A 17,892-nucleotide genomic window follows, 5' to 3' on the forward strand; every position below is an offset into this window, starting at 1 on the left:
TTTTTATTTAAATATCTGTTTATATTCTACCGCGCATATTTTTATTTAAATATCTGTTTATATTCTACCGCGCATATTTTTATTTAAATATCTGTTTATATTCTACCGCGCATATTTTTATTTAAATATCTGTTTATATTCTACCGCGCATATTTTTATTTAAATATCTGTTTATATTCTACCGCGCATATTTTTATTTAAATATCTGTTTATATTCTACCGCGCATATTTTTATTTAAATATCTGTTTATATTCTACCGCGCATATTTTTATTTAAATATCTGTTTATATTCTACCGCGCATATTTTTATTTAAATATCTGTTTATATTCTACCGCGCATATTTTTATTTAAATATCTGTTTATATTCTACCGCGCATATTTTTATTTAAATATCTGTTTATATTCTACCGCGCATATTTTTATTTAAATATCTGTTTATATTCTACCGCGCATATTTTTATTTAAATATCTGTTTATATTCTACCGCGCATATTTTTATTTAAATATCTGTTTATATTCTACCGCGCATATTTTTATTTAAATATCTGTTTATATTCTACCGCGCATATTTTTATTTAAATATCTGTTTATATTCTACCGCGCATATTTTTATTTAAATATCTGTTTATATTCTACCGCGCATATTTTTATTTAAATATCTGTTTATATTCTACCGCGCATATTTTTATTTAAATATCTGTTTATATTCTACCGCGCATATTTTTATTTAAATATCTGTTTATATTCTACCGCGCATATTTTTATTTAAATATCTGTTTATATTCTACCGCGCATATTTTTATTTAAATATCTGTTTATATTCTACCGTTGCTATCATTCCAAATTTGCTATTTAAGATTGGAATGTTTTTAAAAATTTTGTATTCAAAAAAGGTTCTAATGACCTGAAGAAGACGAAAGTGTATATCGTCGAAAGCGCTCGTCAATTTAGTGACATAGGTGTCTAATTTAACGCTTATATGTTAAAAGTTTTTGTAATAAACGATTAGCGTGCTGTCCATTATCAAATTATAGACATTTTCCAAGATGAATTCTGGACAACGAATATCCTTTTTTGATATGCTGAATTGTAAAAAGCAATGGTACAAGGTGCACACCCAGCTAGTGTTCCTGCTCAAGTGCAGGGGGCATGATGTAACTCCAAAGTGTATTTCTATCAATCGGAAAGCCTTCCCAGCATGTCTTCGTGATGCCTTACGGAGTATGGAAAGGTCGCTACTTTCGAAGCTCATAAAACTTAAACGTAAGTCTCTGGCGGAAGTAGAGCTCAACTTATATCTCGCCCATCAGATGTTCTTTATATACTGAAATTACATCTTTTTAGAATAATAATATATAACCTATAACCCTCTTTGCTTTAGACACTGTTTTATTGCAATATCATGTAATAAAATAGACAGTGGCCACTTACATATCTATCCAGAGATAAAAGAAATATTTCCAATATTGTATAAATGTATGCATGTTGTATACACTTGTACAATACTAGAAAATGTGCATCTTGCACTTCAACACATTTTATGTAATGATGAGAATTTTTCCAGAACTGAATGTATAACTGTCACAATATGCACCAATGGGCAGTGTGTGCTCCATGACATGTACAACGTAGGTAAAATAGTGTCTTTTACTCTAAACATCTAGTGTGGAATTTGAGGTGAGCAGCTTCTTTGTTTTGTATTCATTGATGGTACCCTGAATAGTAACAGATATCTGAACGTCCTAAACATTATGGTGGATAAATGACTCAATACCTTACCACTAGTGCAACTACAGCAGTTTTGTGTCAGCATAATGGTGTATCACTTCATTCCCAGACAGACACGCATCAGTAGCACACACAGCAGACTGGATTGGACAACATGGCCCCATTCCACAGCCACCACATTCCCCAGACTTGACCCCTCTGGATCTTTTCCTATGGGGTCAAAAGCTCTTGGATGACCTCAAGGATAAAGCTCATTTTTTTTTAATCAAATTTCTGCAATGTTAATTTATCCTTTACAGCCAGTGATTATTCGTATGCTATGTTAAATCATCTTAAATTGATTCTCTTTGGATATTTTCATGCTGGAACAAGCATGCACCCTCCACACACAAACACACATGTGAATGCTGGAAAGGGCTCTTTTAGCCCCTAGACATATGTTTAAGTGAAGAGCCTATACTGTATAATCTGTAATATAATGTGTAATCTGTAATATAATCTTATGTGCAGGTAGAAAAGTGGAAAGCTATTATAATGGAAAAATGTCTTATTTTAAGAGAATATAATGGAGTAATTTAATAAAACTTATTAAATTACTCCATTTTAAATTACTATTATTAAATTACTTGTAAACTAATGAAAACTTTGTAAGCTTTAATTTTAATTTAAGAAGTTATAATAAAAACAAAGTTTTTTAAAACAGAGGAGAAAACAACAACAATAGTTTTTTTTTAGCAAAAGAACTGAAGTATTACATTAAGAAACTATCTGAGTTACATAAAGTTTATTATGATAAATTCCATATTGAGTGAAATCAATTCATATGAGACAGAATAATTGAAAATCATGAAACAAATTTATTTAAAGGAATATTATCATAGAAAAATAATTGACATTTACTATAAACAAAAGTTTTCAAGTGAAATAAAGATTCCGGAAATTTTTTTATTCAAGCATATACAACATAATGCATTTTGTTCTAATAAAGTTGTAAATAAAACATAATTTGCCTACAATTGACAAAATATCATTATATAGTAGCATTGAAATGAATTTTCTCCGAATGTATAACAACCTTTAATCTTTTCAAAGACAGGTTTGGTTCTTGCTCAGCATGGCTCTGTGGCAAGTCTTGCCAGATAAGTTAATCATCTCAGTTATCAGTTACAAGAAATTCTTTAGGGAGCCAGTATTACCAAAAGTAGCAAGCATGGAGAATTCTTGTTTGTGCTGATAAAAGAGTTAAAGAATGTAGAAAGATAAAAAATTTAATATATCAATCTTGTAAAGAGTTATTTTTAGTCTAAAATGTCAAAATGATGTAAAATTTTTAATTTCAATTTGGAATGATGCAAGTAGACTTCATTGTCAGTTCTTACAGTTTTTATGTTTCAGTTAATAAGTAATTAAATTTTGTAATTAACTTCATTCATTGTGAATTAAGTAAATATAAAAGTTATTTACTGTTTTACCTAACTACAGGAGAAGAAAGAAACAGAAAAAATAGAAACATTCAAAAAAAATTAGTTCTCATATATAGAATGTCAATAATTTATTTATACTCTAATAGTCACAATATTTGATATGCAAAGATACTTGAAATTCTAATTTGTAATATTAAATTTATGCATAGATTCAAAAATAATACAACCGTACAGAATGGTTTATAGGCATATAAATTAGCCATCTGAATGTAGTTTTTTTAATTTTACATTGAAGTTTTTTACATTCCTATTCAAAATTCTCATTTATAACAGTTACTACCAAAAAATCATCAAGAAAAAAACACAGGTTTAATTAAGAGAGAAATGTATTTTATATTCATAGTCTAAAAATATATTAAATTATTTAAACTAAATATTGGAATAAAAAAAATTTTATGAAAACAAAAAATTAATTTTAAATAAATCTGAATAGGGGAGCATCTGCCAGTATTGTCATCAAGACTAATATTTTCTTTTTCATAGGCAAGGTGTAATTTGCTATATTCTTTAAATAATTACTCTAGAAAATTGTGTAAATTTTGCATGGAAGAGGAGACTGTGGTGTCTGGCATATTTGGGATAATTGTGGGCGTCTTAAGGTGTTACGAGAAGAAATTTTTGGTTGTGTTGTTCTTTCTAGGTCTTTTTTCTTAACATTTTATCCAAATCTTGCTTTCAATTTAATAATGTAGACATTATTTTCAAAATACTATTTTTCCAGTTTAAAAAATGGATTTTATTCATTTATTAACTACTATTCATATTTGGTTTAGATAAAATAAATTTTTACTATAACAAAGATCCTATTAAATAATAACATATTATTAAAAACTTTAAATTAAATCTTAAAATAAAAATGTGTCTAAATTCTCATAAATTTCTAGAGTTAGCACAGTTAGGAAAATATGCTACTATTCATATTTTTCATTCTCAAATTTTTGGTTTGTTTAAAACTGAAGTGAAAAAAAAATTCAATTTTAAAAATAAAATTCTGAAAAGTTTGAATCAAATAAAAAGAAATAGGGTTTTTGAAGCATATTTTTTGATATGCAGGGTCTTCCAAAGATATGGAGCTAATAAATTAAACATTACATTCATTATTCAATAAAACTTGTAAAATATATTTATCATAAAATAGCGCATTTATTTATAAACTTACTGACTTTTAGTGGTAAGAAATAATTAAAATTTTAAATAATAACTAATATACTTTAAGAAGTGATAAATTTACTTTTTCAGATTTTGTAACATCTTTCATTATTTCTTCAATAAAATATTTAGTTCTTCCATATGGATTTGTGCATGTTAATCCAACGGGATGATTTTCATCAATTGGCAGATACTTTGGAATACCATATACTGTGGCAGAACTTGAAAATATAATTCTTTTCACACCAAATTCTCTCATAACCTGAAAGATTAACATTATTTAATTAAAAGTAAAATAAATACGTACAAACATATATAATAAAGTAAAAACTATTCATAAAATCTTAAATTAATGTGATACTGATTCTTATAAATACACACTACAAATAGCATTTTATACTTTAAGAAGATAATTCACAAATCATATACAACCTTATTACAAGAACAGTCTGAAAATAAGTTCTCCAGATCTGCTATAAATAAGAATTAGACAGATCTATATATTTGATTTTTTTCTTAGTAATATAAATTAATATTTTTGTGATTAATAAGTAAAATGTGGAATTTTTTATGTTATTTAAATATATCACATAAAAGCTGGAACAGCATACAACTAATCAGCACACACCTTTCTTACTTTTCCAGTAGTCAATTTAACATTAAAAAAAACAAACCAAAAAAAAAAAAATGCAAAAGCTTTATTGATATTCAAATGGTTTAATAATCTGAAGTAGATTCCTAAAAAAGACCAAAAATGCTTGTTTTTTCAATTTTTTTTTTAAAATTAAATTGATTAGTAAAAAAGTAAGAAAGGTATATGGTGATTATTTACATTATACAGTGAGATGTTATATATTTGTTCCTATTTGTCATGGAAACACACTAGATTTTAAATAAATATTTTTAATTACTAATAAATTAGAGAGAATTAGATAAATTTTAATTCTGTCTAACAGATTTTCTATCTAATATCTGATGTAATTTTCTTCATATAAAATGTTTTTAACTACTGTGTGATATTTATCATCTGTTGATACAAATTAAACAGAAAATTTAAAACTAAAAATACATATTACAAAAAAAAAAACCCATTGAAAACTATATGATGACTCCAAAATCTCATCTTCAAGTCACTTATCAAAGAGAATAAATTGATTTTTAAAAATTAAATGAATTCAATATTCTTACATTTTGGACAATGACCAAAAAGTATTTAAAAAAAAAAATTAGTTAAATATTAAAATGTTCAAGTAATTCTTTGTAGAACGCAATTTTTAAAAGTTGTTCGATAGCCTGTCACCTGATGATGGCCTATTCCATTAGGCTGAAAATGTTTGTGTTTTAATAAATATTTCTCAGCATTATAAGGTGTTAAATGTTTTATTAAATGTTTTAAAAGAAGCTGAGTTTGATATTCAATTTTTGGTAATTCTTTGTTTCAAAACATTAAAATGCTAAATTTATTCAACTTTTTAAAAACTGTTAAAAACTTTTGATGAATGATCTGAAAATGAGTTTTGGTTAAGAAAACATTTATCTTATGTTTTGTAATGGTCTTATTTATTTCTTTACACTTAAATTTATGAAAAAGATGTAAAAAAATACAGTGAAACCTTGCTTAACGAGCATCTTGCATAATGAGCAAAACAATTGTAAAAAATTTGACTTGCTTAATGAGTGACAAGGAGAGGAGAAATCCCGGATTGTGTACATGCTCCACTAGTCTGTGTTTAGCACTCATTCCGCTAGCATCTTAGTGTCACTCGTGATCACATATTTTTTCAAACTTGTGTTCAGACATATTACATATAATCATCAACAATCACAGCCTATTATACAAATAAACACGCCATCTCGTACTAAATTTAATGACCAATTCCAAATTAAATTTTAAAAATGTCTAAATTAAAAATGAATTATTTATAATTATTAAATTTAATACAAGATGGCAGCGTAACTGCCTATCTCTAGTCAAATTAATTAACATCTAATATTTAATTATAGTCTTTACATAGCCTAAGAATTTGGCATATCATTTGGAGTGTTTATCAGACATATCTGTGATTTTTTTGTTTTCTGCAAATCAAATTTGCATTCCAGATTGGTTCATTCTGTGCTAGAAGAAAAGTTGATGATGATTCACACTTCTTAACAATGTATATTGTGTAATTTTCTTTGAATAAATGTTATACATAAAATATTTGAGTATTTTTTTGGCATGGAATGCATTATTATATTTTACATTAATTTCTATAGGAAAAACTGTTTTGCTTAACAAGTGTTTTGCATTACGAGTAAGATTCTGAAATGAATTATGCTTGTTAAGTGAGCATTATTTGTTTCAGAAATTGAAGTTTTTTCCACTGTATGTCTGTTTCTAATAAAAAATATTCTGACATATAATGTGTTTATTTAATAATGTTTTTAAACAATGACATAATATAAACTAAAAAAATTTATCATTTCAAATTCAAAGTCAATGCACAAACAATTACCTCCAAAAGTGTGACAGAACCTCCTACATTGTTTCTATAATAGTCGAGTGGAATACGACATGATTCTCCAACGGCTTTTAAGGCAGCAAAATGAATTACACAATCTACTTTATGCTAAAAGTATTAGATAAATTAATAAATTTATTGCAAATACATTATTAATAAAACAATTCTTAAAAAATATTAATTTCAACAACAATACATTATTATTTTTTGAAAATGAGACAATTACAAAATCTGTGTTAACTATAATAAAATTATAAATTTTAATAACTGACTCATAATTAATCAAAACTGAATAACTTCAAAAATATTAAATTAAAAGAATTATATAAACTGTAAGCAAGCTGTCTTTTATCTAACTATTACATTTGGTACAATTAAAATACATCCAGTTACAGTTACAGAATTAAGTTACATGTTTATGTACAATTTCACTCATTTATTTTCAATGTTTATATATATATTGTACATAGTTTATTTCAAATAACTATAGAACAATATATGTTTTAATAGAGAATAATATAAATCACATTAAATCTTACACTTAATATAATTTATAATTCATTAAAGCATATATATTGTTTAAATTTATAGTGTCTTCTATATATTTGCTCCAAATAAACTAGTCTGTCATTAGTTTCAATCTTCATTAAAACTTAACCAACACATTTTCAACTGTTTTATCAAACATTATTAATGCTAATGTATTAAAATGATCAATACTTTAAGGATCCAATTTTGGAGCATTAAAGTTTTTTAATAACTTGATAAGTTGAAGTCAAAGATAATAGACTATGATGAGTTTAATACATATTTCATTTCAAAAATGTAGAAAATATAGAACTGCAAAAAAAACTAATTATTATTAGATAGAACAATTTTAAACCTTGGATGGCAGCTACTTTTCTAATCTTTTAGTAACACATGCATTTGTATTAAAATCAAGTGCAACGGTTCTCCATATTTTTCTTTTCATTCAATTGTAACATTAGCAGTTTGTATAATTTTCAATTAAACTTTTATACTTGTGGATTAAATTGACAAAAGCATTCTCTACATTTATATAATTAAAATGTTCTTATTCATTTTTATTTTGGATCAGCCACAAACTACAAAAGATGTTTGATGTCAAAAAGCCATGACAAATTATTAGAGAATCAATTACATATACTAACATAAGAGAGAAGCTATTAATAAATGGCTCATTAATTAATTCAATTACAGAATGTTGGAAAAATAGGTTTCTAATGAAAGATTAATTATTTTAATGAGTCATTTGAAAGTGGTGCTAGCATGTTAACCGCATATTCAAAAACAGATGAAACTGGCCACCAGTTGATTCCCTTATTTTTTGAATTAAAACCACTCATAAAAAGTTTTACCTACATTTTCAGAATTTCAATTCTAAAATAAGATTTTAAAATATTTAAATGAGAAATGTAAATTACAAGAAAAAATTTGTATTGCTTTTAATTGAAAAGTTATTTCTTCTGTTTATTATAAACATACCAAATTAATATATAAACTGGCACATAAAAATCTAAAATGTTTATACTGCCTAAAAAGTTCTATTTCTATATCATGGGAATAGAACCCTTAATTTAAGCAGCTACTGTCATAATTTTCTAAACCATAATTTTCAGAAAAAATGATATTTAAAAATTGGGCTAAAGTTTTGCAAAGTTTTGGTGTACAATCGCCCACCAAAAATAAGTTAGGTTATGTAACCATTTGGAATTTTATACATTTACTTGTGGTCATAAATAGAAGGTGTTGAATATAATAAGAATACTCTTACTGAAAAACTGCAAAATTTAGAGTTAACCATTTATAGTTCTATACCTATAATATATAAAGAATTTAGATAAAAGTGAGATGTTAAGTGCAAACAAAAGCAGTCATTATTACATAATTTTTTCAGATTTTTTAACCTGTAATATGCAGTATTTTTTACAAGTGTCTTCTTGCAGTTTCTTGATTAAATATATGATCGAGAATAAATTACATTATAAAGCATTAAAAAATGAAAATGGCAATAGACTTTTTCCTATCCTCAAAATTAGTTTGTTAACAGGGAACAATTTTTTAATTGACAAAATAGTCATTTGTTAGTAATTTTTTTAAAACACTTAAATAATGATAAATTTATAATCCTGTTGTAAATTCATTTGCAGCAAGATTATGCTAATTATAACTTATTATTTAATTTCTTAAAAATGAATATAAACTATAATCGAAGTATCTTCAGTAAAAACTTATAATAAAGATATAATCTGAATTTGTTTTTTTCTTGAGTCATATCATTTACAAGTAATCATTATTATTATCTAGCTATAAGAAGTATTTTTGAATTCATCATTTAATCAGCTTCTACTGTTTTAAAAATATTAAAAAATAATTTTACTAATTACAATTATTGCATATTAATAAATGCATGCTATTTATAATGTAAAGATTTTATTTTGTTTTTATTTGAATATATGATTTTAAGAACTAAAATATTTTACTACAAGTTTAAATAATATAGATTCTTGCTAACCAACATGTCTGATAGTTTGCATATTCTACATAATCTTTTCATATTCTTTTGATAGAAAATGTGAAATGAAGCCATTTTATAAGTGTTCTACAATATATGTAAATTTTTACTGCAATACATTATGTTAATGTATTTAATAGAAATTTATTGATAGTAAAATGGTAATTTATATATTAATATATATTATCATCAATGAAATAAAACAAGTTCCTTAATTAAATATTTAATACTTACTTTAGAAAAAATTTCTCTAATGGTTAGTTTGTCTTGTAGATCTGCTTTATAAAAGGTTAGTGATTTTTTGGCCAATTTTTGTACTCTGGATAAACTTTCCGGCATTCCATCCTGTCCTATGAAAAAAATTATTTAACAATATTGTTATACTTTTAACTATGTCATTTTATAATGAAAGAATTATCATCATTTAAAGAGACATTGGATAGCTTAGATATTCAATTATTTAAAGATATAAATAAAATACAAGAGAGTAACAAAAAGTTCTTTTATTCAGGAAAGATAAAATTTCATTTTATAGTACAGAAAATATAAAAAGATCAGATTACATAAATATTTCTCTTTGAAATACGTTGAATGAATTCAAAGTTCAATACATATACAAACTAATTCTGAACACAAATAAACAATATTTTTAATTAAATCAACTAAATCATCATTTAAGTTAAATTTTAAAGTTGAAAAGTATGGAAGATAGCAAAAATAGTTAATGTTTTGTTAACCTATTTTCTATGAGAAAGGGAAAGCTGTTTTAACAATAACTATATTTTTTAACCAAAAACTAATCCCAAACCATAAAATTCAAAAGAAACAATTTATTGTTTATATTATTTAAACAAAGTTATATTTAATTTTCATAGCATAGTTTTCTGTTTTAATTTCATTCTAATATTTTGTAAGTCATCTAATATAAGCTATTTTTTAAAGTTATTTTTTTTTTCAAAATGTGTTATTTCATTGTTTTATTGATACTTTTTGACAAAATTAATTTTATCAAAAACACCTGTTTATAAATCTGCTTCAGCTTAATTTACTCATTTTAATGTTTAATTTTAACACTAATATTGTTAAAAATCATGTTTTTATCAGGCTACTTTTATTTTAAGTTGACAACATTTAGTATAAGAAAGTTTAATTAACAAAAGTTTTATTTATTGCTCTGTTATTTAGACATATTTCTGACATTGCAATTTTATATAAATAAATCTCAAAATTGATAAAAAATTAAAATATGTTATTCAAAAAAGCTCTAAGCAAATTTTCAAAGATTGAATCAAAATGAATTATTCATAGACAGATTAATAAATAAATTTTTATCAATAAGTTTATTTCATTAATATTTACTGTATAATTAATGGGAGTTGTAAGAGAAAACCTGACTTATTTTTGTTTAGTTTAGGATATTTCATGCTCCTGACCAGGAAGACAAAATTCAAAAGCAATCTTACTGTCTGCAGCTTGTCCTCCCAGAGAACACTATAAAGCACAAAACTTCCAACTTCCAGAAAGAGAAAATTATGCCAAAACAATCCCAAAAGTATCAACAATCATAAAACTAATCATGAGCACAAAATCATTTTATGCTCATAAATTTCTTACTCAATGCGTCACCTACATGAAACCTAAAAAGAATACCACAGACCCTACAAAATACAGACCAATTACATGTCTTCCAACACTACAAATTATTGACATCCTGTATTGAAAATAAAATATATGAACAAGTTGAAAAACACAACATTCTTACAGAACAAAAAGATTGCCAAAGAAATCACAGGGGATGATTATAGATTCAGTCATTTTATGACAAGCATACAAACAACACAAACTTACACATTGCATATATAGACTACAGAAAAGCATTTTATTTGTTTTGAAACATTTGAATTTTTATTTTATTTTAAATTGGTGTTCTGTCTAAGAAAGGGGAACAGTCACCTGAAGCAGGACTCCAGAGGAGCCCAAAAACATTTGTGAAGTGTATTTTTTCCAACACTGGTTTGGATATGAATTTGTTCAGCACCAGGTGTGAAGTGTTCTTTATACTAACAGAACATAGACAAATAAACAAATTAAAGAATATCAAAGTAGGTTAAATGCTATTCTCAGAACACAGTTAAATGCAAAACACATAGTTAAAGCAATAAACACATATATCATTCCAGTACTCATTTATTCTTTTGGTCACTTATTACATTGGACTCACACAGATCTTGAGCAACTCCAAAGAAAAACAAGAATACTTACTAAGCATAAACATCATCATCCTAGTACCTTGGTACTTTTGTATATTAAAGAGTTCATGTTATTATTGTGTATTTCTACCACTAAAGAAAAACTGTTAATTGATACAGTTTGAAATTCATATGGTGTAAGCATATCTCAACAAAAAAAAGGATCATTGAAAAGATCAGAGTAATTTTTATTATATTCATTATTTTAAAGTGACTTTTCTTTTAAAAGTTTTTTAAATTTATACATATAAATATATCTTTTTAAACAATTTTAATTGATCCCCGAATTTACAAATCATCCTAAATCTGCTATAGAAAGGTTAATCCTTTCATGTAAAGATGGCAGATGTGGCCCAACTGACATAGTAAATCTTCACTAGAAACAAACAAAAAAAAATACTGTGAGAGTTTTCCAAAAAAAAAAAACAAGAAGCATCAGTTACATAAAGCAGTAACTCTAGCAGACTCAAATAACACCATTAAACTTACACTCACAACATATAAAAAAGCATAGACAACATTAAGCAATTGTGGACTCAAAAGGCATTCCATGGCAGGCATCCCTATTACCTGGACCAGGGTTTTGTTGACAAAACTGTATCAAACAGCTGGTTAGCTTGGGGATGCCTCTTTGGGGAGATGGAACAGTTCATAATTGCCATACAGGATTGGGTCATATTACTAAAAACTACAGAAAACACATATTCAAAGATACACAACACACTGTATTTCAAAAACTGGTTATTTAATTTTAATTATATTCGACTCACCAAATAAACCATATAAAGTTCATAATCCAGTAGAAAAATTCTTTTTACGAACGTTTTCGTCTATATGTAATAGACATCATCAGGTATTAATGATATTGAACTAATGGCTAGTAGAATAGAATGTTTTTGAAAGTTCCATTTAACAATGTAATTTGAATATGATGCGTTAAAATTAAAAATATGTAAAATTTAAAACATATCTGAATAAATAAATAATTGATTTCACGCAGATCATGACATAAATATCCTCTGTAATTTAAAATATCTTCAATGCGCGTTTTAATCATTGGGATTTAATTCAAACATGGCGCGCCATGTTTGAATTACAACACTCACAAATGACACATGCAGAAAATGTCACATCATACCAGAAAATATATAACATATCACTTCTGGTTGCAAGCTCTTGGCACAGACAGATTATTTACATAGATATAATCAAGTAGCAAATATAATACACCAAGAGCTTGCAAACAACACAAATTATTAGACATCCACTAACTACTACAAATACATTCCACAGACAGTATTGGAAAACAACATGCACAAAATATACTATGACAGAGTCATAATCACAGATAAAACAATTTACCACAACAGACCAGACATCACACTCATTGACAAACAATAAAATCACATACATTATAAACATATCCATTCCAAACACTCACAATGTACAAAATGCACTAAAAAAATCAGCAAGTACACAGAACTCCCCAGGAAATAAGGCATCTGTGGAAAATGAATAAAGTGATTATTGTATCTGTTGTTCTCTCCTCTACAGGTGTCATACCACACACACACACACACACACACAACATAAAAGCCTGAGAACATTACAGTTAAATAGAAACATACAGTCGACCCCCCTATAAGATATAGATACGTTCCAATTTATTAGGAATCCGATTTCTTACAAGTCGTTCCAATCACAGCCTGACACGTGTCAAGTTTACGGACTACGGCTGATTGAAAGGTTTTCTTCCATAAAATTAATCGATTCTACATTAATCCGACTCAACATTTCCAAAATACGTATATTTTTTCGTAGTTTTATAGGAATCATAATTATAGGGGGGTCGACTGTATACATCACATTACAGAAGGCCACTACACTGACATTTCTTTAATTTTTGTTTTGTTTTGGTTGCTATGCCTTGACTTAAGTCCAACATAGCACTTGGAACAAGTATCAGCTGAACATGACATTTGCAATATAATAATAAAGAAAAAGAGTAATATTTAAACAACATTTTCATTTTAGATACATAAATGTTTTTCTCTTTAATATTTTTGTTTTAATATTACAGAAAAACCAATATTCAGAGTTAAAGCTTTTTAAAAAAGATTATTGTTAATAGCATAAATTTAAATGCAACAAATTTGATCATTTACTTTACTTACCTGGAATTGCATTTACAAAATTATCAATTGCTATAACGTCATAACCAGAATTCAATAATTCTAAAATGGTATGGCTTCCTACGTAACCGGCACCACCAGTAACAAATACGCATTGTAATGTTTTTGTTTCAGACATTTCCAAACCATCTGAAATAATTCATAACATAAATTCATTTTTTGAATTTACATTATTAATAAATTTAATATAAATCATTATACTAATAAAGATTTTTTCCATTGAAAATATTAGAAGTGACAATTGCAGTTATTGTATTCTGCAATTAGATTTTTTCAGTTATAAAACTGTAAAATCAACATAATATAAAAACAAAAGCCTTTAAACTATCTTTAATTTTATATAGAGTATCTGAAAAGTTACTGTGTAATAAGGAATTAGTAATGACATTAAAGATATAGTATTGCATACAACACCAATAAGTTATATAGCCCATTTTCACTTTGCAATAAATGGAGTCACTGCTCACTCAGACATTACCATTTTTGGACTACAGTTTTTGAAAGACTTCTTTGCTGATCACAATCTCCCATGAAATCTGGCCCGCCAAGTCTCTGCAACTGTCAGAAATGCCTCCCACAGATTTTGGCACCTGTGGGAGGCATTTCTGGCATTTGCTGTAGGAGAAACTGCAATATCAAATGTAAAACATCACTTTTATTAAAATTTTACTTAAACCTTTTCCACTGCACAGTAACTTTTCAGACACTTTGTATTTATGAACTGCAAGGAAATTAACTGATTGATGCTAAACCAAATCAAATTCAAGTATTCCTTAGAAAAATCATGATCTGCAAATAAATATATATTTTTTGAACATTTAATGCATACAGGTAAATTGTATTTATAATTTTTTAAAATTTTTATTCATCCAATTTTTATTGATATTGCTTAACAGCACTTGCTAACCGTTCCTATAACAATCCCCAAAATATTAAAATGAATGTAAACCAAAGATAATATAGTTTATAAAAATAAAGATAATACATTAATAAAATAAAAGAAGAAAAACAACAATTATATAAACATTTTTTACATAGTTACTTACATTTACAAAATTTTAGATGCAATGCATTCTCAAATCCCTCCATTGAAAATATACCATGATAAAAAGTTTTTGTGACAAGCTTAAATGAAAAGGAAGAATGTTTAAACAACTATAGCATGTAGTTCTGGTTGGATATGAAGACATAACAGATCTAACATAATAAAACCATTAAAAAGTTTAAAATATAAAATTCTGTTAAAGTAATAGAATCTATAATACAGGGTGGGCAGAAAGACTGATGTTTTTGAAATGGCTAGAACTCACCACCAGGTGAGTGACAGATGTGTGGCAGATTGAATGAAAGTAGTGCAGTCTCAGAACTGTCTTTTCAGTTGAAGGCAAGGAGCTATGAATGATAGAACACTACACCTTTGCATATGATGGTTTCCTCAAGAATAAGGAGTCTATTATGGCAGTTCAGTGTGAGTTTCGTTGTCATTTCAATATCCACAGAAACAAAGCTGTTTCTGTTCATAACACCATCCTATGTTGGGTTAAAGCACTTCATAAGCGAGGTACACTCATGAACAAAAGACTGCCGAAAGCACCACAAATGGCATGTACCCCTGAAAATGTGGAGAACGTCAGACTAGCCTTGTTGCGCAGTCCTCGTCGATCTGCTTGGAAGCATTCTTCTGAACTTGGCCTCAGTTATCATTCAGTAAGGCATATTATGCATTTAGACCTGTATTTCCACCCCTACAAATTGGCTGTTGTGCAACAGGTGAATTATGCCGGGGATTATGCATGGAGCAAAGTTGGAAAGAGTGAATGCCAACTTCCAAGAACGCCTCCAGAAATACATCACTGATAATGGACACCACATAGGAGATATTGTTTTCCACACTTGATACTGTAAAATGCTATTTCAATACGAACTCACATTTTCCAACCAATATCTTTTGTAGTAACAATTATAGATGTGATTTTTTAAAATGTCCATCCTTTCTGCCCCACCCTCTAAGTCTGGAAGACCTAATCTAGCATGTGTAACATTAGCAGAGCTGGTATGCAAAAGATAAGATAGTATTGTAGCAGTAGGTGAACTTTTGAAATTTAAATGTAAGTTAGTAACACATAAAACAAAACCTTCAACTACCAGTAACAAATATTAACAAAAACGAATGTTTTCAGCCTTCACCAAAGCCTGCATCAGGGTTTTTAACTAATTCCAAATTGAAATGTTGAAACAATAATATTCAAAAAACCAATTTTAAACTTTGAACAACATGTAACATAAATTGAATTCAAATAGTAGAATGACCAAAACTCGTAACTGTATAATCCTGTCACATATATACCTTTTTAAGATGTGCAGAGTGAATTAATATAGGCTAACTTGCCCAAATTTTTCATAAAGATACCGGTACCTCCATGCATGTATTGCAGTCTTTAAAATTAATATACTTGCTGGTCAGGCTGGCTTTATATATTTCTAAAGCCTCCAGACTACAAATATGGTCTGCTTGTTAGGCCTGCCTGATTAACTTGAGTGTTCTGGAGGTCCACATGCACTTTCAGGTCAGTGGCATACGTGGACGAGGAGGTGGTATGCCTGTTGTTTTTAATGTCATATTCATGCTCACGTACCCTTTTCCATATTGATTGTTTAGTTGAGCCAATATACACCAATTCCCTTTGGAATCTATTATCCCTTACCAGTATACTGTACACTCCTGGGACCCTGCTTTCATCTATCTTATCTTTTGCACTGCATAGCAACTTGTATATTGTACCAGATCTCCTGTATGCAATTTCAGTACCACTATGGCCAGCAATATCTTTGTATAAGGAATTCAAATGCCAATTGAACCATACAGTGGTGCACTTGCAGCCAGGATTGCATTGCTAGTTTCCATTAGAAGTGGTCTGGATGTTGGGAACAGTGTGCAACTAGATGGTTGGAGTAGGCGCGTGATAGCCCACGTACAAGGTCTCTTCTATAGCCATATTCTACAGCTATATCTTTGATATGTTGCAGTTCTAGCAAAGCATTGTCCCTATTGGTGTGATGAGTGTTGGCCTGTCTGGTTATAGCCCATACGGTCTTACCCTTAAACTGGATCAGGTAAGTAGCACTAGTGCTCATTTCTTAGATGTTAGCATGCATCTCGACAGAGGCCAGGTGGAAATGAGTATTTATTACAAACTGGGCTACTTACCACTGTTCATCCCAGCAATCTCTTCCGATCCTTTTTCATATAAGATCACAGCATTTCGGGCTCTAAGTTTTAGTCATTCTACCATTTGAATTTGATTTACATTACGTGTTATTGACAAGACTATGTCTTGTTTATAAAATCATACTGCCCGACTTTCTTACTAGCATAGAGGTATGAAGGAGTACATGTCAAGAGTTGATATTTGGCAGAGAGTATTAGGTGCCCAAATCATTGCGCATAAAAAAAATCCAGACTCGTAGGTAGTCAGGGGACCGAGAATCAACTCAAAATAAAATACAAAATGGCAACACTCTTCTACAAACAGGCAAAACAGCCACCTCACCCCACCGAAGTCGGGTAGGGGAGAGTACCACCCCACAGTCATTCTTAGTAAGTGTGCAACTATGCAGACACGAGCGAGCGAATTTTTTGAGCAAACAAGAATATGTGGCAAGAAGAAGCGAGACGCGATAAATATCAAAACCTGTCAGATATGTGCGAGAACCAGAAATTCGCTCTCGCTAGCGTTATTTCTTGCTTCTTGTTTATGCTTGGTTTCCCTTTGCAAAAACTAAATCACTCGCAACCTCTCGCTCACTCTAAATTCGTGTCTGCATAGTCGCACCCTAAGAAGTGAACTATGACCTTAGGACTGAACACACAGTTTCTTCTATTTTAAATAAAATTTGTAATCTAATTTTGTAAATTTGGGAGTGTTTCAAATATGACATTAAAACGGTTTTATGTCATTACAAGTGGGTTTTTTTTTTTAACATTTAGTATAGTAAAATCGTAGGACTGATAAAAATTTGNTTAAATTATTTAAACTAAATATTGGAATAA

At 28.2% G+C, this 17,892-nt stretch overlaps 1 protein-coding gene across 1 annotated transcript in view; it reads right to left on the reverse strand.

Moving 5' to 3' along the window:
- LOC111628520 (UDP-glucose 4-epimerase-like) overlaps positions 1-17,213 on the reverse strand; it is a 32,435-nt gene extending 15,222 nt beyond the window's left edge. Inside the window, exons 1-5 of the mRNA XM_023372329.1 lie at positions 14,888-17,213; positions 13,824-13,970; positions 9,635-9,750; positions 6,859-6,972; positions 4,446-4,625 (exon numbers count right to left, since the gene is read on the reverse strand). Of these exons, the coding sequence (XP_023228097.1) occupies positions 4,446-4,625; positions 6,859-6,972; positions 9,635-9,750; positions 13,824-13,970; positions 14,888-14,930 (600 nt within the window). The 5' untranslated portion in view covers positions 14,931-17,213. The remainder of the gene's footprint in view (positions 1-4,445; positions 4,626-6,858; positions 6,973-9,634; positions 9,751-13,823; positions 13,971-14,887) is intronic.
- Between the last annotated feature and the right edge of the window lie 679 nt (positions 17,214-17,892).

This window comes from Centruroides sculpturatus, unplaced genomic scaffold (assembly GCF_000671375.1).
Source record: "Centruroides sculpturatus isolate CEXI.00-Female unplaced genomic scaffold, Cexi_2.0 scaffold615, whole genome shotgun sequence".
Classification (NCBI taxonomy): Eukaryota; Metazoa; Arthropoda; class Arachnida; order Scorpiones; family Buthidae; genus Centruroides; species Centruroides sculpturatus.